The 27,404-nt window shown below is 43.1% G+C and overlaps 1 protein-coding gene across 3 annotated transcripts in view; it reads left to right on the top strand.

Moving 5' to 3' along the window:
• The window catches only part of LOC306923401 (polypeptide N-acetylgalactosaminyltransferase 18-like), a 181,441-nt gene that overhangs the window by 107,679 nt on the left and 46,358 nt on the right, over nucleotides 1-27,404 (top strand). For all 3 annotated transcript variants that reach the window (XR_013790057.1, XM_079501461.1, XM_079501462.1), the window contains exons 5-8: nucleotides 5,598-5,795; nucleotides 7,502-7,616; nucleotides 18,653-18,838; nucleotides 25,670-25,807. Coding sequence is in view for 2 of the 3 variants with exons in the window: in XM_079501461.1 (XP_079357587.1) it covers nucleotides 5,598-5,795; nucleotides 7,502-7,616; nucleotides 18,653-18,838; nucleotides 25,670-25,807 (637 nt within the window). In the remaining variant the exon portion in view is untranslated. The remainder of the gene's footprint in view (nucleotides 1-5,597; nucleotides 5,796-7,501; nucleotides 7,617-18,652; nucleotides 18,839-25,669; nucleotides 25,808-27,404) is intronic.

Raw genomic sequence — 27,404 nt, 5'->3', positions numbered from 1 at the left:
TGAACATTTCAGTGGATTTTCTGTGGTCTGGAGTTTTCTCTGGGGTTTGGAAGCCTTTAGAGCTGCAAATCCCATTGACATATATGGGATTTGCAGGCTGTGACATCACAAACAGCAGGAAAATCAGAGCACTTGTTTGAGCCAAAAAATCCCAGACCACAGAAAATCTACTGAATGTTAAAAGTTCAGGTTTTTTGGGTGCAATTGAGCTCAGAAAAGAGCAGAAGACCCAGGTTCGGGGCTACCTACACTGATGGAAATATTGGAAACATATGGTTCTTACTCAGGGTATGCCCTTAATGTAAATAAAACCCAGGTATTGACATTCAATTACAATCATACACAAGAAAACATAACAAAATACAATTTTAATTGGTATTCATCTCATATTAAATATCTAGGTGTGAATTTGCCCAAGGACCTGTCACAATTGTTTGACGTAAATTACAAAGGTGCAACGGAAAAAATGTATGATGATCTTGGCAGGTGGAGCGTGCTTCCTCTCGATTTAGGTGGCAGAATAAGAGCAGTCAAAATGGTAATTTTACCCAGATTACTATACCTTTTTTTGTCACTGCCAGTGGAAATACCTTTAAAACAATTCAGGGAATGGAATAAACATATCTCACGTTTTATTTGGGATAAAAAAAGGCCAAGGGTGAAAATGTTCTACCTTACAACTGCCCCGAGAGAGAGGAGGCATGTCTCTCCCATCTTTAAGGGACTATTATCTAGCAGCTCAGCTAAGACCCTTGGTATATTGGTGTAACCGACCCTACATTGCAAAATGGAAAAGCATAGAGTTATCCCTGATGGATATACCAATACAGTCACTATTGGGTTGCACTGACAGAGAGAAAGGACTGTTTCAGACGAGGAGTCAGTGGGTAAATTTATCGTTCAAAATATGGCTGGAAGTTGTTAAACGCTTCCATCTTCAGAGGGAGGCAAAACTTTTAAGATGGCCAGCATATGACCCTGACTTCATACCAGCAGTATTAGACAATAGGTACAAACAATGGCGCCACAATGACATCACCTCTATATGTACTATGATTAGAAATGGAGATATTGATAGTTTTGAAAACTTAAAGCAGAAATATGGGTTGGCTAACCAGGACTTTTATAGATACTTGCAGGTAAGGGATTATTTTGGTAAAAAGGTAAAAGGGTCTACTCCAGGTATTACAACAAGTCTAATCACTATATTTACAAATGCTTATGGCTCAGGAAGTAATAGGGGTCTTGTAAGTAAACTATATAATGGACTTATGTCGTTGAAAAAGGATTCTACAATATATGTGAAAGAGAGATGGGAAAAAGAGATGGGCATTGATATAAGTGATGAAGTATGGATGAATACATGGAAAACGCAATCAACGACCACTAATTCCTTGATTTGGAGAGATTTTTGTTGGAAAAACCAGATTCGCTTCTTTATTACTCCTAAACTAAACAAAATACATTCATACATGGATGCACCTGGGACGTATCCTCAGTGATGTATCCTAAGGTCATCGGGGTTTCGGGTCTCCCAACATCATACCCCTCACTCAGGTGACCCAGCCGGGGTGATCAAGTCCCGACTTACGTCCCAGTAGCTACCCTCGATCAGTCCCATTAGGGAAAAACCAGGGCCACACAATCCGTTCTTCCTGAACTAATCTGCCGGGACTGGGAGGTACCATTCTGGCGCGTGGAAGGACTAGGCTCTGTGGGTTGACTCCTGTCCGGGCCCCTCCTACGTCTCACCAGGTCCACTCCTGCTCTCACCAGGTCAGGCCCTGTGCGTTGCACCAGACTCCCAGCACCAGGCACTTTATTCAGGAATGGTGGATTCTCGAGCCGCAACAGTTCCGCAGGCTCCACCTTGCCCTTGGTGGTGCCGCCGGCTCCGCTTGAGGCTTGAATGGCCCTCCTAAAGGCCTCACCGTGGGTTTGTTGGGCTTCTTCCTCACGGAAGACACAGGCTGGGGCGCCAACCCATACTGCTCCCGGGTGCCGTCTAATTTCCGGCTGCCACCCGTCTCTCCGGTGGTCACCAGACTATTCCTGGTTGTCACGTAGTCTATTCCTATGAGTCACTATAAATAGAATAACTAAACAAAATACATACATACATGGATGCACCTGGGACGTATCCTCAGTGATGTATCCTAAGGTCAAAACAGAAGTCCAAACAGACTGGCAACCATATGGACTGTTGGAGAGAATGTGGAGATACCATGGTTGATCATGCACATGTCTTTTGGTCTTGTCCTGTAATTCAACCATTTTGGAAGGAAGTAACACTTATCTCAAACATTATGGGTTTTGGAATAGATGATACATTCACATCTTTGTACCTAGGACAACTCCCAGATGGGCTAAATCAGGATGACTCCTACTTACTTAAGATTTTACTTGTAGCAAGCAAAAAAGCTATTACAAGAAATTGGTTACAAAATAATTGTCCTACTGCTGACCTATTTATCAACATTGTGAAACAACTACATCTCCTAGAACAGATGACCTATTCTTTAAGACTGCAACAAGAGCTGGGTGAAAGAAGATGGGAGAAATGGATAGAGTATTTAGCTGGGGGGGCGGATATGGAGTGAATATGGGCTGTGTCTTTCCGGTTGTCAATGAATCCAAAAGTCTGTAATATGTATTGTTGTTGCTTGTTGCTGTACATCCCATGACCTCGTTTGTTTGTTTGTTTGTTTGTTTTTATTATTCTGTTTCTTCTGTTGATGTTTTTTGTTTTAATGTATGCCTTGTTTGTCTTTTGTGTCTCTTGCATATTCAAAAATTCAAAAAATAAAGAGTTAAAAAAAAAAAAAAAAAAAGAGCAGAAGATTAAAAAACAAAATAATAATAATGTTTTATGCCACAATCCCTTTAAACCCTATATAGCCTACGGTTGCCCAGAGTCATGCAGGGCTCTAGGCCCCCTCCTTTCTTTTCCTTCTACAGTGTAGTCTACACCACATGTCAAAAATAGCAGATCTACAAGCTCACAAGTTCTTGCAGATGGGTTTCATCCTGCACTTCATTTGGAGTGAAGCGGATGTGTATCATCCTGCAGAATCTTATTGAGTTTTTGTAGATAGTTTTGGCACAGAGGCTGATGGCTGTTTTCTGGTCAGTGCATTTTCCTGTTACACTAATTTGTTGTTGCAGCCTGACTTCGGCCTGCTTGCGAATATAAATGATCTAGAATCCAAATTGTGTCACTCACAAGTAGCGAAAGGTTGGTTGGTGTTTCCACAAGACATTGTTTTTGTAAAATGTTTCTTTTTCGTTCTGTTTTGTTTGTTCTGATAGACTTGCAGAATCGTTGATACAGTACTTTTTTTCTATTGTGACAATTCATTTAAATATTGTGTGGGCATAAGCTTTTCGAAACATGCCCAAAAAACTAACTACTGTAACTAACTAACTAACTATATCAGCATACTATACAAAAGATGATGCTGGGTTTAAAGAAACAAAAGAACAAGAAAAACAAGACAAGATAAAGGCTTGAAATAAGTACTGAATAGACCACACACACACACACACACACACACCGCACGCACGCACGCTGCAATTTCAGACTTTCCTCAAACAGTCCTTCATCTCAATTTGTAGTCGTCAGGGCCCAGAAGCGGGGGGTAGGCGGGGCGAGCTAAAGGGTAGACAAACGGCTTCGAGTTAGAGAGGCGTATGCAAAGTGGTAATCCATGGAACAGGTCCAGGTCCGTAGGGCAGGTGAACAGACTGGGGTACGAAAGGGACGAGAGCAAAGCTAAATCCAGGTAAAAGGCAGAGGTCAGAATCAGGAATGAACATGAGTAAATCCACATGTGAATCCACAGGTTCTTGGCTTACAAAACAGGCAGTAAGCCGTTCTTATTATTAGTAGGCAGAGTAGAATGGAACGTGGCACTCAATAAATGCTGAGATCAGCGGAAACGGGCACAGATGTGGAAGTGGGCACAGGTGTGTGGAGAAGGGCAGGGGGGGCATGCAGAGAGCTGAGGGGGCATGTGCCCAAACCCCAATAAAGGGCGCATGTGCGCACGCCGATTTTTGGGCTGGTCTTTTTGTGGGGGTCCATCCTGCCATTTAATTACTTTTACATACACACATGCAGCAACCACTCAAAAAGCTCCTCGCTGTTTTAGAGTAGGCAGCGTGGTTTTATTTCTTCTAACATCAATGTTTTCTTTTTGTTTAGTTTCAGATAATTGTCTACGGCCCATTTGTGCGAAATGTCTTCCTCAAAAGCCCCAGCAGAAGCCTCTTGGAATGTAGAAACATTGCAGTGTCATCTGCCGGCTCAAAATGAGTGTGATGGGCTGCTAAGGGCTTGGCAGGCGTTGGTGTACATTATTGTGGAGACTACCAAACAGTTAGCCCTTTCTTCTCTCCAGAGACCTGCCAACCCACCTGGCCTTAAATTAAAGCTTCTCCTTCCTCACTGAGCGATGGTGAGATGAAGCTTCCCATCACAGTCACGTTTGTAGAGTATCTCCCAGTCTGCCATGTAAATTGAGAACAAAGTTATTGTGTGTCTGGGTGGCATAAGTACTGTAGAACTAGCCTGGCTAATAAGCCAGACAGAATCAGCCGTTGTCAAAAAAAATTGCCTGCTGGCTTTGAGTCTGGCTTATTAGCCAGGCTATTGTAGAACAGGGTTACAGTGCACAAGAAACTAAAACATTCCTTTCATTTTTCTTTTTTTGTATTTTTCCATGAACATTCCGTGGCCATGACATTTTTATGTATTTATTTTTCATGTATTGTTTCACATTATTATTCGGGATGTCCCGATCACGTTTTTTTGCTCCCGATCCGATTCCGATCATTTGATTTTGAGACATATCGATCTTTCCCGATCCGATCTTTATATTTTTGAGTGGTGCAAACCACTCCAATAACCAGCTTTGTCTGTGTGTACCTGTGTACCTGTGTACCTGTACGTGGCCCCACGTACATGTGAGCATGGTGGCTATGGTTAGTGTGTGACGTCACTGCACCACTCAGTTCACACGGGTGTGATTTTTATAAAACACTTATGCCATATCACAATAGCAATGTAGTCTGTTGTGTTGCCTTTCAATTATTGAAAGGCAAAATGTGACTATACTTTTATTAGAATGTCATTGTGTTTTTTTTTCTTTCTATGAAAGCATGGAATCATAGCAAAATAATGATGTATTGGTTAATTAGAGTGAATACAGTTCTACAGCTTATAGAACTGAAGTCAAGTTAAAACTCTTAAAGAGTATCTCTCTCATTCAGAGAGAGTACTACAGACACCTATGCCATCATGCATAGCGGGGGTTGCATTTCCTTTGTTTTCATTGTCTTTCACGAGTGTGACTAGTCTTTGTTTGATGATCTCTGACTGGGACCAGAAGGAAAACAACTAGCATAAACATGACAGTTTTTTACAAAATCTCATTGCTTATACATCTTTGAGATTTACATTAGACAATTAAAAATCCGAACTTTTCTCCCCGATTCCGATCTTTTGAAAATCACGAGATCGGAGCCGAATTCCGATCACCCGATCCGATCGGGACGACCCTAATTATGATGTTTCTATGCCGTGTGTCTCTCTGCAGGGCAGAGCCCATACTGCAACGAATAAAGGACGACCGGACACGCGTGGTGTCGCCCTCGTTTGACAACATCAAGTATGACACCTTTGAGATTGAGGAGTACCCGCTGTCTGCGCAGGGCTTCGACTGGGAGCTATGGTGTCGATACCTGAACCCTCCAAAGTCCTGGTGGACCCAGCAGAACCACACAGCGCCCATCAGGTAAAGCTCTCGTTCAGTTTTTAGAGTAATGGTCCCTCAAGACCTCTTTGTTTCAAGGACCCCCAGCTTGGTATGCATTAGGCCACGGACCCCCATGGGTCCATTTGGTTCCTACTGTAACTATCTAATCATTTAGCTGGGGACCCCTGAACCCCCCCGCCCAAGGATCTATAATTATAATTTCCATTATCATGACATTAAAATGAATGTCTTGACACCATAAATTATCAGCCAGTGCAATGATAATTCAGCATGAGTTGATTTAAAGCATATTGAAATAGAATTAATAAGATTCCTTCCTGGCTTTTCGTTTTGTAATTTCTGTAACACTAAACCCGGAACATGAGTTATAGTCATATGCTCAGTCATATGCTGCAGCACATCAGGCCTGACATATGAGAATTATGAACCTGTGGGCATTTTGCCCACATTTTGACGCATGAGCATGCTATGCTATGGTTTCAAACCACATTTTCCTAAAATATATGGCCACCCGTGGGTACTGTATGTGATGCGTGCAAACAGTTGAGCTGACGAGGGTGACATTCCCTGTCATCCCATTTTAATATCGTCCCCCTGTAAAGGGGTCCGCTCGGCGCTCACCCTAAAATAGGCTGGCAAACTATTATAAATGCTGTTGATCCCCTGCATATCCCAGAGCCGTAGCAATCTCATTTCACTAGGTATTGAAAGGCGATGAGGGGTTTATTTAGTTCTGTACCACACAGAGCTTGGTATTGTGAGCACACCACCATTTAATGATAACATTATTATATTATCTGTGTCAACCTTGTATGGCCAAAACGGTTACCTTTTAGGAAATGGAGAGGGTAAAAACTGTGTTCCACTGGATCCAATATTAGTGTAGATTTTCTTCTTACACAAACATTAAATTCCCATTGACAAGGAATGGAGAATTTACGTCATATGTGTCTGAGCAAATAGACATGTTTGTTACGTCATGATGGTGTGATATTCAGAAGCTCTTGTTAATACTTTTCCTTGGTTGAATATCGGAGACATACTTAACCACTTGTAGAAGAGCTCACCAGCGTTGCAGTAGAGCTGTTGCTTCTATCGACAGTGAAGTGAAATTCATTAACAAGATCATATTCTGTTTCATACTGATATTCTGATATTCTGTTTCATCCAATGTCCAGCTTTTGGTGTGTGTGCAGTGTGCACAAACTTTGTCCTACACAAACATTAAAATGCCATTGACAATGAATGGACAATTTTGAGTGTTTGTGTAAACACAAACATTGCTAACACAAGCATTGATGATGAAGGTGAGGATGCAAATTGCTGTACAATGATAAGAACTCCCCTCACTTCACACGGCTGTGAAATATATATATTTTTTCTCCCTAACATTTAATTTAAAATGCCTAGCATTTGTTGTATTTAATGAAAGCACCATTTTGACAGCTGAAGTATTCAATATTAATTTGTGCCTTTCACTTTCATCATGAACGGTTTCTTATGTGTACGACATGAAATATGCACCATATTTCAAAAGCAGAATATCAAAGAACTGATATTTAATGTGGAGATACTTTTTTGTTGCGTGTGCGCAAGACTGTGCATGCGTGTGCATGTGCGCACGTGCAGAGAGTGTTTCTTGGTTTCATGTCCTAATAATTGTTAATTGCTTGTCTCTTCATGGCTTCACTCCAGCTGTGTCTCTTCTGTTCTTGACCCTGTAGGAGTCCAGCTCTGATTGGCTGCTTCGTGGTAGACAGGAAGTACTTTGAGGAGATTGGCTTGCTGGACGAAGGCATGGAGATTTATGGAGGAGAGAATGTGGAGCTGGGCATCAGGGTAAGTTGTTCTGAAACAGCTGAAACCATTAACAGCAGCCATACTACAGTAACACTGTCCCTGCTGCTGGGGTGTATATGCGTTTTGCAGGTGGGGTAGGTTATAGGGCCTTTTCACAGCAATTTTTTTTACAGGTAAACACAGCTGAAGGTAATAACATTAATTACCTCTGCCAGGTCGAAATAGCCGGGTGCGGGAGATTGTGTTTTCAGTCTGTCTTGTCCGTGTACCGATCGGTACCAATCGGCATGAGACTTTGAACGCACACACATTTTTGGACATATTAGTTTCCTCCTGACGCAGACAGTGACGATATGTTAGTTCATTATTGTATAATATACTATTATGACTTGTACTGGCAATATTATTGTAGCTGACCTAATTTCATTTGATTGGGAAATAGACCCACACATACTGCTTGTGTCTGGTTAATGTAGGGCGCTGTCTATGGTCCTGAAACTTATTTGCTTCCGAGCTGGTGTTTTGTGTCGGGAGGTGTGGGGGGTGGGTAGGCACTAACTTTCCTTAGTTTTAATCTTGTAATACCCATGGTGTAAGCAGGATATCCGCTAGGAGGTGTCCTGTTATCTCAAACATTACTGGAAAAGACAGAAGTGGTGAAAACTTGGCGTGAAGTAAAAAAAAAAAAAAGGTTTGCTTTGTAAATCATTACTCTGCTGCGTAGGAACTCAGTTAGTATTTGAGATGCAGAGTGTCCTACCTCAAACTATCAGAACCTCTTGGCAATCCTCTATTTGGAAACCCTTTGAGATGCAACAGAGAGCACACAGTGGAGTAGACAATCCAATGGAAACCGCTGAGTCAGGCTCATAATTAATTACCTCTGCCAGGTCGAAATAGCCGGGTGCGGGAGATTGTGTTTTCAGTCTGTCTTGTCCGTGTACCGATCGGTACCAATCGGCCTGAGACTTTGAACGCGCACACATTTTTGGACATATTAGTTTCCTCTTGACACAGACAGTGACGATATGTTAGTTCATTATTGTATAATATACTATTATGACTGGCAATATTATTGTAGCTGACCTAATTTCATTTGATTGGGAAATAGACCCTCACATACTGCTTGTGTCTGGTTAAAGTAGGGCGCTGTCTATGGTCCTGAAACGTATTTGCTTCCGAGCTGGTGTTTTGTCGGGAGGTGTGGGGGGTGGGTAGGCACTGAGCCTAGTCCTAACCCTGGGCACGCCAAAGTCTTAACCCATTTTGGGCGGGAACCCCTTTTGGTGTTTTAAACATTGTTATAATTTAGCTATTGAAGAATAGCAGATCTACAAGCTCATAGCACGCCACCGAGTGGCGCGCTATGAGCTTGTAGGTCTGCTATTTTTGAAAAATAGTGAAAATATTTATTTCAGAAAACTGGAGGATTTAGAAGTATTTTTATGTCAGTGACGTCACACACTAACCATAGCAACCATGCTCGTTTTTCTGGTTGCTAACCATAGCAACCATGCTCGTTTTTCTGGTTGCTAACCATAGCAACCATGCTCGTTTTTCTGGTTGCTAACCATAGCAACCATGCTCGTTTTTCTGGTTGCTAACCATAGCAACCATGCTCGTTTTTTTGGTACGAACAAACACAGGTACAAAGCCAGTTGTTGGAGTGGTTTGCACCACTCAAAAATAGCAGCTCTACAAGCTCATAGCGCGCCACCGAGTGGCGCGCTACGAGCTTGTAGGTCTGCTATTTTTGAAAAATCGAAGAACGACTGACATAGAAACATAGCTTTTTCAGAAAACTGTCAGGATGTAGAAGACATTGAATCTGATCTCAGGTCAAAATGGGTTAATCCGGTCCTGTGGGTTAGACGTAGTAGTAGCAGTAGTTCCAAGTTCCAACCAGGATTTGGTTTGCAACCATAACATTTTTGAGTAAAATTGTGAATGTTGTTGCTAATAATTTGCATATACTCTTATACCATGGCTATGGGCATTTAAGGCATTTAAGGCACTACTTCATTATACCATGGCCTGGGTGAAAACTGTATTCAGATTCATGTAGTTCTGGTAGAGCTGCCCTATTATCACCATTCCACATCAGCACTCCACTTAGTTGTCACCATAGCAACACTATAGTGAAACTTCATGCCTGCTTCATAGCTTATACACATTTGTGTGAAATGCTAAATCTATCTGAAAATAATATATTGGAACCTAAAGCATGGAGCTACTGTAGTAAAACAGTGTTTATGTGGGTACTGTTTTTTTTAGTCTGGCATCCTAGGAAGTGTGGAAAGCCAAGATACTGTAGCTGAATCAGCTGTGGGAATACAAAAAAAATCCAAAGGTTTGGCACATTTACTGTCGATAGTGCTGGCATAAAGTTGGCACTTACTCACATTTACATTTCAACACAAAATGTCCCCAAATATGAACTAACTTTCCTTAGTTTTAATCTTGTAATACCCATGGTGTAAGCAGGATATCCGCTAGGAGGTGTCCTGTTATCTCAAACATTAATGGAAAAGACAGAAGTGGTGAAAACTTGGCTTGGAGTATAAAAAAAAAAGTTTGCTTTGTAAATCATTACTCTGCTGCGTAGGAACTCAAACTATCAGAACCTCTTGGCAATCCTCTATTTGGAAACCCTCTGAGATGCAACAGAGAGCACACAGTGGAGTAGACAATCCAATGGAAACCGCTGAGTCAGGCTCATAGTGCCGTCAGCATTGGTGAAGCAGAGGTTTGATTACCCGTCCAACTGTAATTGAAGCTGATCCAACCCATTGGAATTAAGGATGGGTCGGTCATGCTCATAATCTTTGCCCTTCCCTCAAGCTCTACATGATCATTTTCAGACTGAGCAAACTTGTTTTAATTGTTTTATTAGTCAATGACAACAGAGAAAACCTGCCGTGCAGTAACAGACAGTTATAAACATTCACTTGTCATTTACAATAGTTGTTACAGTTTAGTCTAACCACTTTAACCGTAGATCTGCTATTTTTGAAAAATCGTGAACATTTGTGCAAATCTTTGAATACATGTTTTAAAGCGAACATTTTAACTCAAATCTTTGCTTGAGGTCCCTGAAACAAGATGTTTTTAGATGGGGGTCCGCAGCGAAATTCATATAATTTTGACATGAAAAGGTTTGAGCACCACTCATATAGCAACATAGGTTTTTCAGAAAACTGTTGGGATTTGGAAGACATTTTGTAGAATCGGCCTCAGGTCTTAATGGACTAATGTAGAAACTTGCAACTACTAATAAGTGAATGAACCGCTTCAACTGCTTTTCATGTCCTACCCAGGATTCAAACCTGGGTCTCCTGCATGAGAGACCAGATTACTACCACACTTCTGTGAAAGGTGTACTACTGTAGGTGTACTATTGCCTCAGTGGAAGAGTAGCGAGACCACCTCCAAACACTGCAGATGACGTGCTATTTTTATCATACTGTACACATTAACATACCACAGATTGGTTATTCATTCAATTATATAAGTTTGGATTGCAGCTTTGCTATATCAACTGGGACACTTTCAATCAGACTGCTGACAGTTCATCAGTTGGGGGTGTAAACATAAGAATTACCCTTAGTTCTTTCTGACCAAAAATTATACATACATGTTGACGTTATTAAAAAATCCGAACACATTAAAGGTTTTGTCTTCTCCCTCACGGACGAGTGTTGTGGCTTTTGTATCCCATCTCCCAGAGAGCGTATAGAGTTTAGATCCTACCTTTGTCCCTGCCTCGATTCGTGCAGTCAATGCTGCCAGTAATCATGTAATGTGATGATGATGATGCTGAAACATGCACTATATGCGGCACTTTATATCTTAGCACTTTTTTTGCCTTTCTTATTTCTTCTATCTCTTCTATACCATATATATTCTATACTATATATTCTATACCTGCACTAGATGCGACCAGACCTCTGTTTATGCTATGGTGTCTCATGTCTGGTGTTGTCCTGTATTGTTTTGTATTGTTTGTATGTCGGAAACCACTACTGTTGCTGTAAACACAATTGCCCTTCTGGGACATCAATAAAGACCTTGAACTATCAAGCAGTATCCAGTAACTAAATAGATTTTAATTCGAACACACATCCTGACAAAAACACATACTGTAATTAAACGATCTACTACTTGTGTGTCCTCGCTCCAGGCTCCTCCGGGAGGCTCCTTTCAAATCGTTGACAAGTTTGTTTTCTTCCACTTCCTTCTAAGTCCCTTAGAAACATCAACACACCAGCTCTCTGCCTGTGAATTCAAAAGATACCTGGTCTATTCACACATTCTGTAGTTAGTTAGTTAGATATTACACAGACTTTGTAGGAGGGAGATGGTAGGCAGGGTAAAGCCAGTTGCATGTCCAATCCTCCTGATTCAGACATTTGCATTCTCTATGTCTAGATAAGTTCAGGGTTACAGTGCATGTGTGAAAGAAGCATGTGTGATAACTGATAATTGGTTTAAAGTTAGTTTAAATGGACAAAACTGTGAAAACTGCCACGTATCTGTCATCCTTTTTGTTGAGTGGTGTAAACCACTCCTACAACTGGCTTTGTTAGTGCAGAAAAAATGAACATGGTTGCTATGCTCACCCTGTTCACCCGGGTGTGATTTAATTACGTCAGACATGATTTAATTACGTCAGACAGGCTAGACCTTACACCACTCAGTTCACACGGGTGTGATTTTTCTAATACTGACTGCCCTTTACGTGGTATATGACTGACGGGGATAAAATGGCTTGAAATCTCTGCAGTTATAGGTATTATGGGATTACAAGTTACAGCTGTTTCCCTTACTTTGAGCATGGTGGCAACCTTCCATGTAACTCCATCTCTAGTAGAGGCAGAGGTTATTGTCATTACACTTCAGAAGACCCCTCGCTCATTCTCAATCTCTCTCTCCAAACTATTCTGAAATTCCCCACTGTAGAAATATGTGGAGTTGATACCTTTGGACTCAAGCGGAGGAGAGGAGTTTGACCTCTTGCAGCACAGCACAAGTATCAGACAGTGTTGATGTCGTCAACTAAAACTATGACGAAAAATGTTCATCGACTACCTTTTATCACCAAGGAAACTAGATAAAAACTAAGCAGCGATGATATTTTATTGACAATTCCATCCACGAATAAAAACTAGACTAGAGAAGAGATCCAGTAGAACAAAAAGACAAGTCTTTTCATCCTTGGTTGCATCCTGAAAATTGCCGATCTACAAGCTCAAAACACATCGCAGCGCGACACGTTGTGAGCTTGTAGATCTGCTATTTTCAGCATGCAACTAAGTCTAAAATCAGTCATTATGATGCCATGACTAAAACTAAATCAAAATTTTCTGTCAAAATCAGCACTAGTAGCAGACCATGAGCACACCTCCTCCTCTGAAGGAGTACATTTCACCACCCTGGTGACCCTCCGTGGTGTGTTTTGACGACCCAGACCAGATGTTGCCTCCAGCTGTCTGTCTCCCTTTTCAGGCTGCACTTAAACTCAAGCAGTGGAAATGGGACCGCTAGCCAGACACACCGCCACTAAGCAGTGGAAATGGGACCGCTAGCCAGACACACCGTCACTAAGCAGTGGAAATGGGACCGCTAGCCAGACACACCGTCACTAAGCAGTGGAAATGGGACCGCTAGCCAGACACACCGTCACTAAGCAGTGGAAATGGGACCGCTAGCCAGACACACCGCCACTAAGCAGTGGAAATGGGACCGCTAGCCAGACACACCGCCACTAAGCAGTGGAAATGGGACCGCTAGCCAGACACACCGTCACTAAGCAGTGGAAATGGGACCGCTAGCCAGACACACCGTCACTAAGCAGTGGAAATGGGACCGCTAGCCAGACACACCGTCACTAAGCAGTGGAAATGGGACCGCTAGCCAGACACACCGCCACTAAGCAGTGGAAATGGGACCGCTAGCCAGACACACCGTCACTAAGCAGTCGCCCGCCGGGGTTTATGATAACGGAGCAAATTCCAATTTACTCAATTTGGGAATTCCATATCAGAATGCGCAATGAGCCGTGTGTGTGTGTGAGTGTGTGAGTGTGTGTGTGAGTGTGTGAGTGAGTGCGTGTGCACGCACGCAACAATATGCCTTGCAGTTGCAGCAACAGACAAATCTGATTCAGGCTGCACATCTCTGTTGAGGAAAAACCTGTAATTCCACAAAAGAATTACAATAAAATAAATACATTATAAAAGAAGTAAAGAACATAAAAATAAGAATAAACTCAAAGTACAGTATACCATAAGATATTCAAATAATAACACAATAGAATCAATAAGTTGTTCAATCGATCTGAACAGATCGATTGAGAGAGCCCACTGTGTTCATGTGTTTACGTCCTCTTAACTGATGATGGACATTGACCTACACTGCAGTATGCAGGGCCAGGGAGTGAGGAAGCTGTTTCTTTGCCTTTTCCAAATTTATCCATCCATCTTCAACCGCTTATCCGTAGTTGGGTCGCGGGGGCAACAGCTCCACCAGAGTGCTCCAGACTTCCCTCTCCAGAGCAACATTAGTGACTTCCTCCTGGGGGATTCCGAGACGTTCCAAGGCCAGTGAGTCGATGTATTTCCTCCAACTGCGCCTTGGTCTGCCCCGGGGTCTCCTCCCAGTGGGACGTGCGTCGAGGACCTCCCTAGGGATGCCCGAACCACCTCAGCTGACTCCTTTCCTTTTCCAAATTGATGCTGTTCAATATTCCACCCAATATGTGGGTATGGATTAGTTACTCTTCATCACAGACTCTTCATTATATATATCCAGCGCAGCGATAGTTCATGGAAGTTAGGAGGCGGCTACTTATTATCTCTCCCCGGATCCCCCCATTAATTTGCTTATGCTCTGCTCTGGGGAGTATGTGATCTGAGATTGTGTATGCTGCAACAGGTAATCTGTATTATCACATGAGCAGAGCCACACCGCCAAACTAAATGCAATAGCATTGCAATAACTGATAAATGCTTAGTCCTGAGCTGGTGTCTCAATGTCTGAACTTAAAATATAGGCTCTACCTTCAGGACTCTAACTTCAGGACACCATGATGACCTCTAGGGCTCCTTTCATCAGGATTATAACAGCTATCTCTCAACACCACCCAGAGACACATACTCTAGGGTTATGTACTCAGCATTGGTTACAGTAGGAGTCTGAAAGTGTCATTTTAAATTAACTGAAGTTTGGAAAGGTTGCATTGGCTTAAGCATGAGTAGAGTGAGTTGCAATAGCCTAGAAATTCTAGCCTGTAAGGATGTGATGTGACAGAATACATGAATCTTAGACGTTCTTTGTAACTGGGTAAAACTAGACATTATTGGTGTTTGTTAAAAAAAGATTGGCATTGTTTTAATAATAACTGATCTCAATATTGACCTATAATAGAGCACCGAAGTCTGACGTCAATATCGGTAGAGGGCACAAATCCACAGGTTCATGTACTTTTTATTTGCATTGTAATCCCCATAGGGGGATTTTAGATAGCCTCATATAAGAATGTGATTGTGAGAGAGAAAACGCTATTGTTACTGTGCTGAATTAGTTACATTTTCGCTAGAAACAGACTGTTATAGTGACTGACTGTTGCAAACGATACAGAGACACCTCCCTGACAATAACGCAGAGACAGCTTGTTTATATTTGGACCACAATGCTTATATGAAACGATTTTAAGATGACCCCATGTTATTCTCCATAGAGAAATTACTTCCGTGAAGGCGTGAACCAGGCAGAACCAGGGGATGAGCGAGTGTCAGGACTTCGGTGCTCTATAGGTTTTGCCATAATCATGCAGTCTATAACAGTGACAGCAATGGTACAAATAAATCATTAAAATATTATATAGGCTGTAGTATTTTATTATTTTATTTGACCTATAATCATGCAGTCTATAACAGTGACAGCAATGGTACAAATAAATCATTAAAATATTATATAGGCTGTAGTATTTTATTCTTTTATTTGACCTCTTATCTTATACCATTTTGGAAATAGGGAACCGTTAGGAACTGGGATCGATAAGAAGAACCAGAATCGGTACAGGACTCGCTTTTTTGACGCTTCTTAGATGAACATGATGTAACTTGTTTCATTCCTACCCACAAGTCCCACTATTTTTTAAGATCCTCAATGAAAATTGAAAATTGTAACTGCGGTCGGATCTAAAAGGATTAAACTAGACGAGTAGCCAGAGTCAGCAGCTAAAAGAAGATAATTGAACCTTTTTGAGGAGTACACACACTAAAGAAACCATTTCCGGTCGCAAATGAAATTACTTGTTTTGCAACAAGTTTTTTGAAGAATCTTGGCCAGAAGTTTGGAGATAGATGAAAGTTGTTCAGGGTACTGTGATCTAGTGAGGACTTTTTGAGAAGCGGTTGCACAATTGCAGACTTCAAATGATCGGGGACAGTGCCAGATGTGAGAGGATTTGCTAACGATAAAAAATAAAAGGACAAACTAGCTGCAGGACTTCTTTAGGGAAACGGCTGGGGAGGGATATCAAAAGAACAGGATGTGGGCCTATTTGTTCTGGTCTTGGCTAAATTATCAATGATCTTCATTATGGGGCACAGTCGACGCTCGTTGCCTTTTATCGCAGCATTCGGTCTCCTTTAATGTATTTTATAATTTACAGCATCGCTTATTATTGTCCTTCACTTCTCATTTTCTAATTAAAACTTTTAAAAGTGTATGACCACGTGACGCACGCACGCACGCACGCACGCACGCACGCACGCACGCACGCGCAGTCACTCAGCACACAAAGCACGAAACACATTTAATGCAGACACATGCAGGCATGTTGCACGGCCATATATCTTTTTTTGAGTGGTCCTCCAGACAGCTATGTGTGTCGCTAGCTGGCTGGTTGGCTATGTCCATCCCTGCCTGGCTGGGTCTGTCCGAGCACGGAAATTGCGTTTGGTTTGTGTCACTGTTGCGCACCCTAACACACACACACACACACACACACACACACACACACACACACACACACACACACACACACACACACACACACACATACATATTAACTGTATATACAGTTATATATAATGTCCCCACCTGGGGACCCCCACACGGTAACTCTGTCATTTCTCAACCGTTTCTGACGCGGGGCGGCTCGCCGGAACCGGGCCGGCACCCTGGCCGCGTTCTTGTTCCCACACAGAGTTGCACCACTCACTTCACACGGGTGTGATTTTTCTCTTTCTCTCAGTTTCTCCTCTCTCACATACAGTACAGTATGCACAGAGCATGCGCAAGCCGCAAGCCAAGCATAGCAGCCACACAGTTACCTCATAATGAGGCTGTAACAGTGGCTGCTCCGTGATGTTTGCCAGGTAATTAGTTGCAGCGTGACCCTTTATTATCCCATGGTAGAGGGCTGTTGTTCTGATAGATGAAGAGGGAAAGCAGTGAATGACAAGAAGGCTCAGATATTATTTTTCCATCTGTCCCCTTTAACCCATTTTGGGCGGGAACCCCTTTTGGTGTTAGCATCATGTCATGCTTTAGCTATTGAAAAATAGCAGATCTACAAGCTCATAGCGCGCCACCGAGTGGCGCGCTACGAGCTTGTAGGTCTGCTATTTTTGAAAAATCGAAGAACGACTGACATGGAAACATAGCTTTTTCAGAAAACTGTCAGGATGTGGAAGACATTTATAGAATCGTTCCATTTGTCCCCTTTAATTTCTCTACATCTCCCACATCTTGCCTTTTCTCTCTTGCACTTTCTCATCTCATTCTCCATCTTCATCTCCCTTAATTCTCTCCCACTGTTTTAGCTCTGCTTCGTCGTCGTCCCCCCCCCCCCCCCTCGTTTCAGTCTATCACTCCCTGTACACACACACACACATGCTCTGACAAAGCCTTTAATACTCGAAGAATAACTCCTTACGCTCTAGCCATATGTAGTAAATCCTTTGTCGAGAATATGTCGAGATATTTCTCAGGGAAGTGTGACTTATCTAAAAACTTGGCTGTAATTTCTGCTCCTGCTGGGCAACAGGCCACTGCTGTCTGCTGTATACCGGTGGCTTTTGTGCCGCTGTGCTATACAGTAGCTTCTCCCTTTAGAACGAGAGGAGGAGGCGGCAAGCTGGCGTATGGGGGATTATATTGCACACACAGTGAAAGAACCACAGTAGCTGGAATGGAGAGAACAGTTTTTTCCCCCCACTTTGAAGTGGTCATATGGATTGTTGGAGTTAAGTAAGATACTAATGATGCATTACCATGGCAAAGGGGCATACAAAGGTTATTATCACTAGACTATATAACAGCCATGTTATGGTCCCTATAAGGAATATCACCATTTGTTTTGGTAGGTTGTGTCTATCTGGAGTGTGTTTTAATATGTCTGTTGCTTTTCACTATCTTGTTATGGTATTGTCTTGTATAATGTATTATGAAAAACATGCATACACTGAGAACAGCACGCACGCACGCACGCACGCACGCACGCACGCACGCACGCACGCACGCACGCACGCACGCATGCACGCACGCACGCACGCACACTAGTCGTCAATTCTCATTATAATGATTCAGGGGATTTGTTTGGGATTTGTTGTCGTTTCTATTGTCAAAATACTGCTCATATTCTGATTAGATTTCAGGATGCACCCCTACTGTATCCTATCAGAATGATGTTCCCTCGCTAGGCCTGCGTACACTAAGCCATGCCAGACCATGACTTTAATGATTAATCCCATTCATCTGGCATCTCACAGCATGTCATGGTTATTATTGGACAAGTGATAAGGAAATGAACAGATTACTCAATGATGTACACATGTTTTGTATTCACGTGTGTGTGTGTGTGTGTGTGTGTGTGTGTGTGTGTGTGTGTGTGTGTGTGTGTGTGTGTGTGTGTGTGTGTGTGTGTGTGTGTGTGTGTGTGTGTGTGTGTGTGTGTGTGTGTGTGTGTGTGTGTGTGTGTGTGTGTGTGTGTGTGTGTGTGTGTGTGTGTGTGTGTGTGTGTGTGTGTGTGTGTGTGTGTGCTCGCGTGCATGGTGTAATTCCAGGTGTGGCAGTGTGGGGGCAGTGTCGAGGTCCTGCCCTGTTCCAGGATAGCCCACATTGAACGTGCACACAAGCCCTACACGGAGAACCTCACGGCGCATGTGCGTCGCAACGCTCTGAGAGCGGCCGAGGTCTGGATGGACCAGTACAAGAGCCATGTGTACATGGCCTGGAATGTTCCACAGCAGGTGAGAGAGCCCAGTGTGTTCATGTGTTTACGTCCTCTTACCAAAATGTCCACTAAATTGTTAAATTGCAGTACTTAGTTTAGACAGTTTTTGGTTTAGACTAGTCATTGGTTAGACCAGTCATTAGTCCTACAACTACAACCTATCTCAAACCCTCACCCTAAACCTAACCTCCCACGGGACAGTACACCTAAACCTAACCTTAACCCATGTCTAACCAATGACTAGTCTAAACTAAGTATCCACCCCGTGCATTCGTTCCAAAAATCGAACCTATCCTTACTTCTCAAGACCTGGAAAGAATTATACATGCTTTTGTCTCTCTCCGTCACGATTACACTGTAAAGGACTCTACACTACCCTGAGACGTTCCTCTATTCATCGACTACAATTTGTAGTCACCACACACAGAGCACATAATACTGTACAGTACGTGACTCTGCGGTGTGGTCTGTACAGTACGTGACTCTGCGGTGTGGTCTGTACAGTACGTGACTCTGCGGTGTGGTCTGTACAGTAGTGACTCTGTGGTGTGGTCTGTACAGTACGTGACTCTGCGGTGTGGTCTGTACAGTACGTGACTCTGCGGTGTGGTCTGTACAGTAGTGACTCTGTGGTGTGGTCTGTACAGTAGTGACTCTGCGGTGTGGTCTGTACAGTACGTGACTCTGCGGTGTGGTCTGTACAGTACGTGACTCTGCGGTGTGGTCTGTACAGTAGTGACTCTGCGGTGTGGTCTGTACAGTACGTGACTCTGCGGTGTGGTCTGCACAGTAGTGACTCTGTGGTGTGGTCTGCACAGTAGTGACTCTGTGATGTGGTCTGTACAGTACGTGACTCTGTGGTGTGGTCTGTACAGTAGTGACTCTGTGGTGTGGTCTGTACAGTAGTGACTCTGTGGTGTGGTCTGTACAGTACGTGACTCTGTGGTGTGGTCTGTACAGTACGTGACTCTGTGGTGTGGTCTGTACAGTAGTGACTCTGTGGTGTGGTCTGTACAGTAGTGACTCTGTGGTGTGGTCTGTACAGTAGTGACTCTGCGGTGTGGTCTGTACAGTACGTGACTCTGTGGTGTGGTCTGTACAGTACGTGACTCTGTGGTGTGGTCTGTACAGTAGTGACTCTGTGGTGTGGTCTGTACAGTAGTGACTCTGTGGTGTGGTCTGTACAGTACGTGACTCTGCGGTGTGGTCTGTACAGTAGTGACTCTGTGGTGTGGTCTGTACAGTAGTGTCTCTGTGGTGTGGTCTGTACAGTAGTGTCTCTGCGGTGTGGTCTGTACAGTAGTGACTCTGCGGTGTGGTCTGTACAGTAGTGACTCTGTGGTGTGGTCTGTACAGTACGTGACTCTGTGGTGTGGTCTGTACAGTACGTGACTCTGTGGTGTGGTCTGTACAGTAGGTGACTCTGCGGTGTGGTCTGTACAGTACGTGACTCTGTGGTGTGGTCTGTACAGTACGTGACTCTGTGGTGTGGTCTGTACAGTACGTGACTCTGCGGTGTGGTCTGTACAGTACGTGACTCTGTGGTGTGTCTGCATTCTGTATGCCTTATATATTATGACACCGGTGTTGGCTACACTTCACTGGCTGCCCATTAAATCCAGAATTGATTTCTTTTTTTAATTTAATAACCTATAATACATTACATATGAGCTCGGCCCCACTTTATATTTTGAACTGCACGCAAAGCTAAATGTCAGGTCATCTGACGAGGGCCTTCTGGTGATAACCTGTGACCAAACTCAGGGGGAACCTTTGCAGTGGTTGCTCCCACACTGTGGAATGCCCTGCCCCCACACTGTGGAATGCCCTGCCCCTGTCCAATAAACAATGCTGAGTCTTTTGACGCTTTTAAGAACTAGTTAAAAACATATTTATTTCGTAAGCATTTTGTCTTATGAAATTTGTATCTTGACCTATTTGTGCAGGTCATTGTTTTGCTTTTACTTGTTGTGTTTTGTTTTAACTTGATTGTTTTATAATGTTGTCCACTGTACAGCACCTTGTGATATTGTTTCAAAAGGTGCTTTATAAATACAATGTATTTACTTACTTACTTTGTGTGTGCGTGCGTGTTCATGGCGGTAATGAATCAACACACGATTTAATATGATTCACGATCCTAGGTTCATAATAAGATTTCCTCCCAAAACTATAATTATTTAAATGTATTATTCATGTTTTCTATATCAAATGAAAGAATGGGTCAGGTTATGTCTGGTTAATGTATTGTCTGTCATATCTTGTTTCGACACATCAAAAATAGCAGATCTACAAGCTCACAACACATTGTGATGTGACACGTTGTCAGCTTGTACATCTGCTAATTTCAGGCAGGGTCATGATAGCTGTCAATATCGTCAAGAAGAGTGTTTTGCAAATGCTGTGTTTTAAAAAAAGAGTCCTTACTTTTGAGATGGTAGGGAAGCTGAGAAGTAAGGCGTAGGAGGAGCACACTGTTTTGAAAATGGCTTTAAAAAAAATAATGTTTATTAGTATTATTAACTCCATGGCCACTGCCCCTGATGGTGTTAAACGTCTGCTTCTCAAAATGTCATAGAAAGCCACTCTAACCCAGCAGTCATAGAAAGCCACTCTAACCCAGCAGTCGGTGGTGAATAATAGAAGGTCCTTTCATTGATCCATCCAGGCGTGATGTGAACATTGTAACATTGTACCTACAGTATGCTGTGGTCATTCAGTTCAACACAGGGCTACCTGCATCCTGCTGCCTGTGAAAGGCTTTTAGTGTGTCTACATTGATTCAGCTCGAAGCAGGCAGGCAGGCAGGCAGGCAGGCAGGCAGGCAGGCAGGCAGGCAGGCAGGCAGGCAGACAGACAGACAGACAGACAGACAGACAGACAGATTTATTGCCTTCAGATTATCCAACAAATGTTCAGGTGCCCCTCCCCTGTCCACCCACTCACCCAGCCAGCCCCATCTCCACTGTTTCCCATCAAAGATTTACAACATTATGTAAATGAGGAGGAAGGAAGCAGCAAGGAACGGCCACATTTCAAAATGACTAAGAAATCTGCGTTAATCGGTCCACAGTTCCATGTTTAAAGGAAAATTAAAAATAGGTTTTTCACACTTTTAGAGCATATCCGTGGTCATAATAATATGGACATACCTAACCTAATAGATGCCAAATAGATACTACTTAGCCTGTCTGACGTAATGAAATCATGTCTGACGTAATGAAATCACACCCGGGTGAACAGGGTGAACATAGCAACCATGCTCATTTTTTCTGCACTAACAAAGCCAGTTGTAAGAGTGGTTTACACCACTCAAAAATAGATGGATGCTTAGGAATACATTTGAATGATTGCATTCACTAGTGAAGATGTGCCTACCCACCCTCTGCCCTTTCATCATGGACATTATCAACTCTTCACTGCAAACTGGCACAGTACCCTGGCCTGCAGCCTCAAAATCGCCTCAATCACCCCGATTCTCAAGAAGTCTTGGAAAGAGTAGTTGTCGCCCAAATCCAACAACACGTGTCCAACCATAGGCTTTATGAACCACTCTAATCCGCATACAGAACTCACCACAGCACGGAGACCACCCTATTAAAGATCACCAATGACTTTCTCATTGCTGCTGATTACAGCATTGTGGTTCGTCTGGAACTCTCCGCAGTTTTTTACAGTCTCCCACACCATCCTCCTCGACCACCTCACCACCTGCCTTGGCCTCACAAACATAGGTCTCTCCTGCTCTTCAGATATATCATATAGCATCAATTATAAACTCCTCCTTCTCACCTAGAAATGTCAAAACGCCCTGGCTCCACAGTACCTCTCAGGCCTCCTCCATAAACCTCCTGTGACACGGAACCTGCGGTCCACAAACTTGGACCTCCTCTTGGACCTTCTGATTGGTTGAGACACTGTTTTAGACTCAAACTTTTACATGTAATGTAATGTAAATGCATCTCCCTTAGGTTACTTTGTCCTTTTTTTAAACAGAGTTTCAGATAAGCCCCGTCCATTTACAGTACATACTTTAGAATGTATTATCAGTTCATATAAGATGTACAGAACACCACAGTCCTTGAAAATCCTTGTTGTCGGGTGTCTACTGTATACTGAAAGTCTTAACCCATTTAGGCCTGACCTCGAAATTAAAAAAAAATCTTCTAAATCCTCCAGTTTTCTGAAATAAATATTTTCACGATTTTTCAAAAATAGCAGACCTACAAGCTCGTAGCGCGCCACTCGGTGGCGCGCTATGAGCTTGTAGATCTGCTATTTTCCAATAGCTAAATTATAACATAATGTTTAAAACGCCAAAAGGGGTTCCCGCCCAAAATGGCTTAATGTCCAAGTGGTGTATAGTTGTTGTCTTAATGGCCCAAACTAAACCATCTTGGAATGAAGCTATACAGAATAGATATGTATTGTCACCACTCTGAAATTACACCCCTCGAGTCTCTGGACAGTTTCAGGATCTGCAATCTCTTCTCATAATGATATAGCTTAAATATGATAGCCTGAGGATATTTAGCTTGTCTTTATTTGGCCTATAATGCGGTGCATTCTTTCAAATCCTCTTCCTTAAGCATTATGGGGCCATTTGTACTTAGTTGTGTGTCGGTGTCACACGCTTTTATAGCCAAGCTTGTACTGTATATTATCGACTATTATACAGGTACAGGTAGTCTCGAGGAAGCAATCTGATTCATTCAATAATCTAAAATGGTTTTTGACAGTGTCAGTTTTCATGCTGATCCTTTTTTTTTAAATGTTTTTTTGTGGCTTTCGCCTTTATTTTATGTATATTTTATGGAGGGACAGACAGTAGGCTGACAGGAAATGGGGAGAGAGATGGGGCGGGGGGGGGGAAGACATGCAGTAAAGGCCGCCGCGATCGGGAGTCGAACCCGCGGCACACTGCCAGACTGGATTACCAGCCAAGGTGCCTGGACCACTGAGCCATGGCCCAGGCCTTCATGCTGATCTTTATCTATATATAGTCTTAAGGCATGCTTAATTGTCTCCACCAGGCCGAAGGCATGGGGAGAGAGTATGTTTTGCACTCCGTCCGTCCGTGTGTCCGTCCTTCCGTCCGTCTGTTACCAGCTAATCTCCGGCACCGTTAACCCGGTCGATGCCAAACTTTGCACACACACTCCCTGGAAGGCAACGATGAACCTCTGCCCCACATTTTCCAGAACGGCCTGTTATAGCGCCACCATGAGGCAGCTTTTCACAATTTTTACCTAAAACTGCACCGATCTGCGTGAAACGTTGCATGCACACTCCCTAGAGGCCAAGGACAAATCTTTGACCTGCATTTTCCGCATCTGCCTTTTATAGCGCCACCAGGAGGCCGACTTTTGTAAAACACATTTTTTGATATTACTCCAGATTCTGTCCAAAAATCTCACAAATCGTTACACAGTATCTCTATGGTCATGTGCTCAAGTCGGATCTGTCCGATATTTCATATTCCATCCTAATTGGCTATAATTGGCTTTCACAGTTTGCAAGATTTTGAACAAAAGCCTCAAATCATGAACGTAGCATGCAATTTACGTGAAATCTTTCACACATTTTCTTACTAGGCTGAGGAACCCTTTTCACATTGGCCTGTTATAGCGCCACCAACAGGTTGATTTTTGCAAAACACATTTTTGGAACAAAATGCCTCAAATCATCCAATTGCCATTAAAGGCGTATGAAGAAATGGCACCCTTTTCACATAGCAGGCACTCTGCATTTCCTCAACAAAATGAAGAAAATTGTTGCAAAAAACTAACAAACAAAAAAACATGTTTATATTACTCCTAAACATTTTGCCAAACATCTCACACAGTCCTATCCTCCTGGTGGAGACCTGTGCCCAGAAGGGCACTTTTTCTAGTTTCTTCTCAAATTCAGAGACGCAATTTTCCAAGCCTTGCATTTCAGCCATCAGGGTCTCTATTCTTGTATAGAGACCCTGCCCTTCTGGGACATTAATAAAGACCTTGAACTTGAACCTTGAGCATCCACTCTCTGGTCTACAGAGTTCAACAGTGAATACCGGTAATTTAAGGAGTTTAGTTCCAGTACTGTAGTATGTCCAATTTCGGTTCTATTTAATCAGATCTGACATTGTACTACGTAGTTCCTCCCCTTAGTTTACTTGACCATGGTCTCCCAGGGGACTAGACTGGTCTTGGTCCTCTCCCTTTTCCCCTGTACACCAAATCACTTTGACAAAAATAGCTGACCTACAAGCTAACGATGCACTCACGCTGTTTCATAACCCCGCACTTACCTTGCGGGGTCAATGTCTACTGACCTATCGAGTTGTTCTCACTGAAGTATGGGCTGAAATAGGTTAATACATGGAACTTGTATAATTTGCAAGATTGTGATCTGAAGTTTCTGATTATCTGGTGCAATATTGTCAGGATCTCAGTCTTATGGGTGGCATCACACAGCCAAAGGCTCAGAGGTGCTTCTTTGTAAAACCTATCTCTGGGTTTGTGAGTTCATAATAATGGATTGCATTTTTATAGAGCTTTTCTATGCACTACGTGCTTTACAATGGTCCATTCATTCATACATTGTGAGGTGAAGCGGCGAACAGTCAACGCCAGCGTCCTCACTTCCCACATTCACACACTAATGGTGGCAACCACTGGTTGCCACCAAGGTGTGGTTCAGTGTCTTGCCCAAGGACACTTCGACATGTGGACAGGAGGAGCCGGGATTCAAACCGCCGACCCACGGATCATTGGACGACCTGCTCTATCTCCTGAGCCACAGCCGCCCTAATACTGTGTGCGTGTGCGTGTGTGTGTGTCCATGCATGCTTTCCCTTCTCTAGAACTCGGGTATAGACATCGGTGACATCTCTGAGAGAAAGGCCCTGCGCTCTAGACTCAACTGCCGACCATTCACCTGGTTCCTCACCAACATCTACCCTGAGCTCAGATCTTACAGTGACACCATCGCTTACGGAGTGGTGAGTTCTCTAACTTAATTTCCAGCTGTAGTACTTCCATTTGTATCGCTCATCAGTTGTCAGAATGCTTGTGTGATGTATACGTTTTAGTATCGATTTTAGTGTTATCGATTTTAGTGTTGAGTTTAGTGTTGCTCTAGTCTAGAGTCTCAAATGTGCCGTAGAACTTAACCCATTTTGATCTGAGGCCCATTCTTTAAAAAATGGCTCAACTTTTTTCATGTCAAGGATCCCCAGAATTATCTGTATTTGGCTGCAGACCCCCATCTGAAAATATGTAGTTCCAGGGACCCCCCAGAAGCAAAGACTTGAGTTAAAAATGTTTGCTCTGAAAGAATGTATATTCAGATTCAAGATTTGCGCCACATTTTCACGATTTTTCAAAAATAGCAGATCTACAAGCTCGTAGCTTGTAGATTTTTCTTCCTTTGTTTTTCATTTTTATCACACAATTTTTGCAATCCATTTTTTTTCACCCAGTGTCAATTATCTAATGTAATCCTGGGCGCTACACTTCCTCTGCCAACCTGGGGGGGCAGCGGACTAACCTCATGCTTCCTTCTATGCATGAGGAGTCCAAGCTGCTTCTTTTCACCTGACGGGGGTATTTCCCCAGCCGGATGTAGCGCATGGAAGGAACACGTTATTCCAACCAGTTCCTTTCCCCTCCATCAGGCGCCCCGGCTGGCCAGGGGGAGGTAGTTTAGAGTTTAGAGACCAGGATTACTGCATGTTTTACCCTAGGGGACACGGGGAGAACATGCAAACTCCACACAGAAAGGCCCTTTCGCCAACCCCGCCTCGGGTATGGGCACTGATGACACGGAGGAGGGAAGACGCCCCCAGCGCCCACAGCATCCCCAGCGGGAATCGAACCCAGGACCTTCTAGCTGTGAGGCGGCAGCACTACCGACTCTGCCACCGTTCCCCCGATCTGCTATTTTTCAATAGCTAAAGTATAACATAATGCTTAAAGCACCAAAAGGGGTTCCCGTCCTGAATGGCATCAGAGTCACAAAGTGCTTCACAACAACAAAAGCAAAACATAACAATGAAGCAAAGGAGACAGAAAACAGAATGGTGATGCTGTAAATCAAGAAGTCAAGTTACAAAGGCCTGTCTGAGAAGGTGGGTCTTTAAAAGTGTTTTGAAAAGGTCCACAGAGGCCACAGATTTCAGGTGGTAGGGGGAGGTCATTCCATAGCCTGGGTGCCAAACTAGCTACGATCGCCTTTGTGGGAGGAACAGTCTAGATGCTTCTCCATGTTGAACATAAAGAATTGAGGACTATTCAAATCAATTATTAAATGCTATAAGAACAATTAAGGCACTGTTATTAGTTTTCCAAAAGGCAAAGTGTGCTTATTGAGGTGGCAATAGAAGGAAAAAAAGGCAAAGGGGTTCAAAGAATCGATGTCAAAATTGAGAATGGATAGGTGGAACTTTACCAAGGTCACTGTCAAGAGCAGCATTAGGTAATGGGGTCATATATCTCATGGAGAGACATACATAGAACAAGATATTTTGGTGCAGGCAGAATTTGCACTTCCAGGTGCATTTAATTTATTTTCAGTTACTGGAGTTGTTCCACTTCTAT

The sequence above is a fragment of the Electrona antarctica genome (genome assembly GCF_951216825.1).
Source record: "Electrona antarctica genome assembly, chromosome: 5".
NCBI lineage: Eukaryota > Metazoa > Chordata > Actinopteri > Myctophiformes > Myctophidae > Electrona > Electrona antarctica.
The sequence above is the reverse complement of the archived record's forward strand: the minus strand, read 5'-3'. Positions and strand labels throughout refer to the sequence as shown.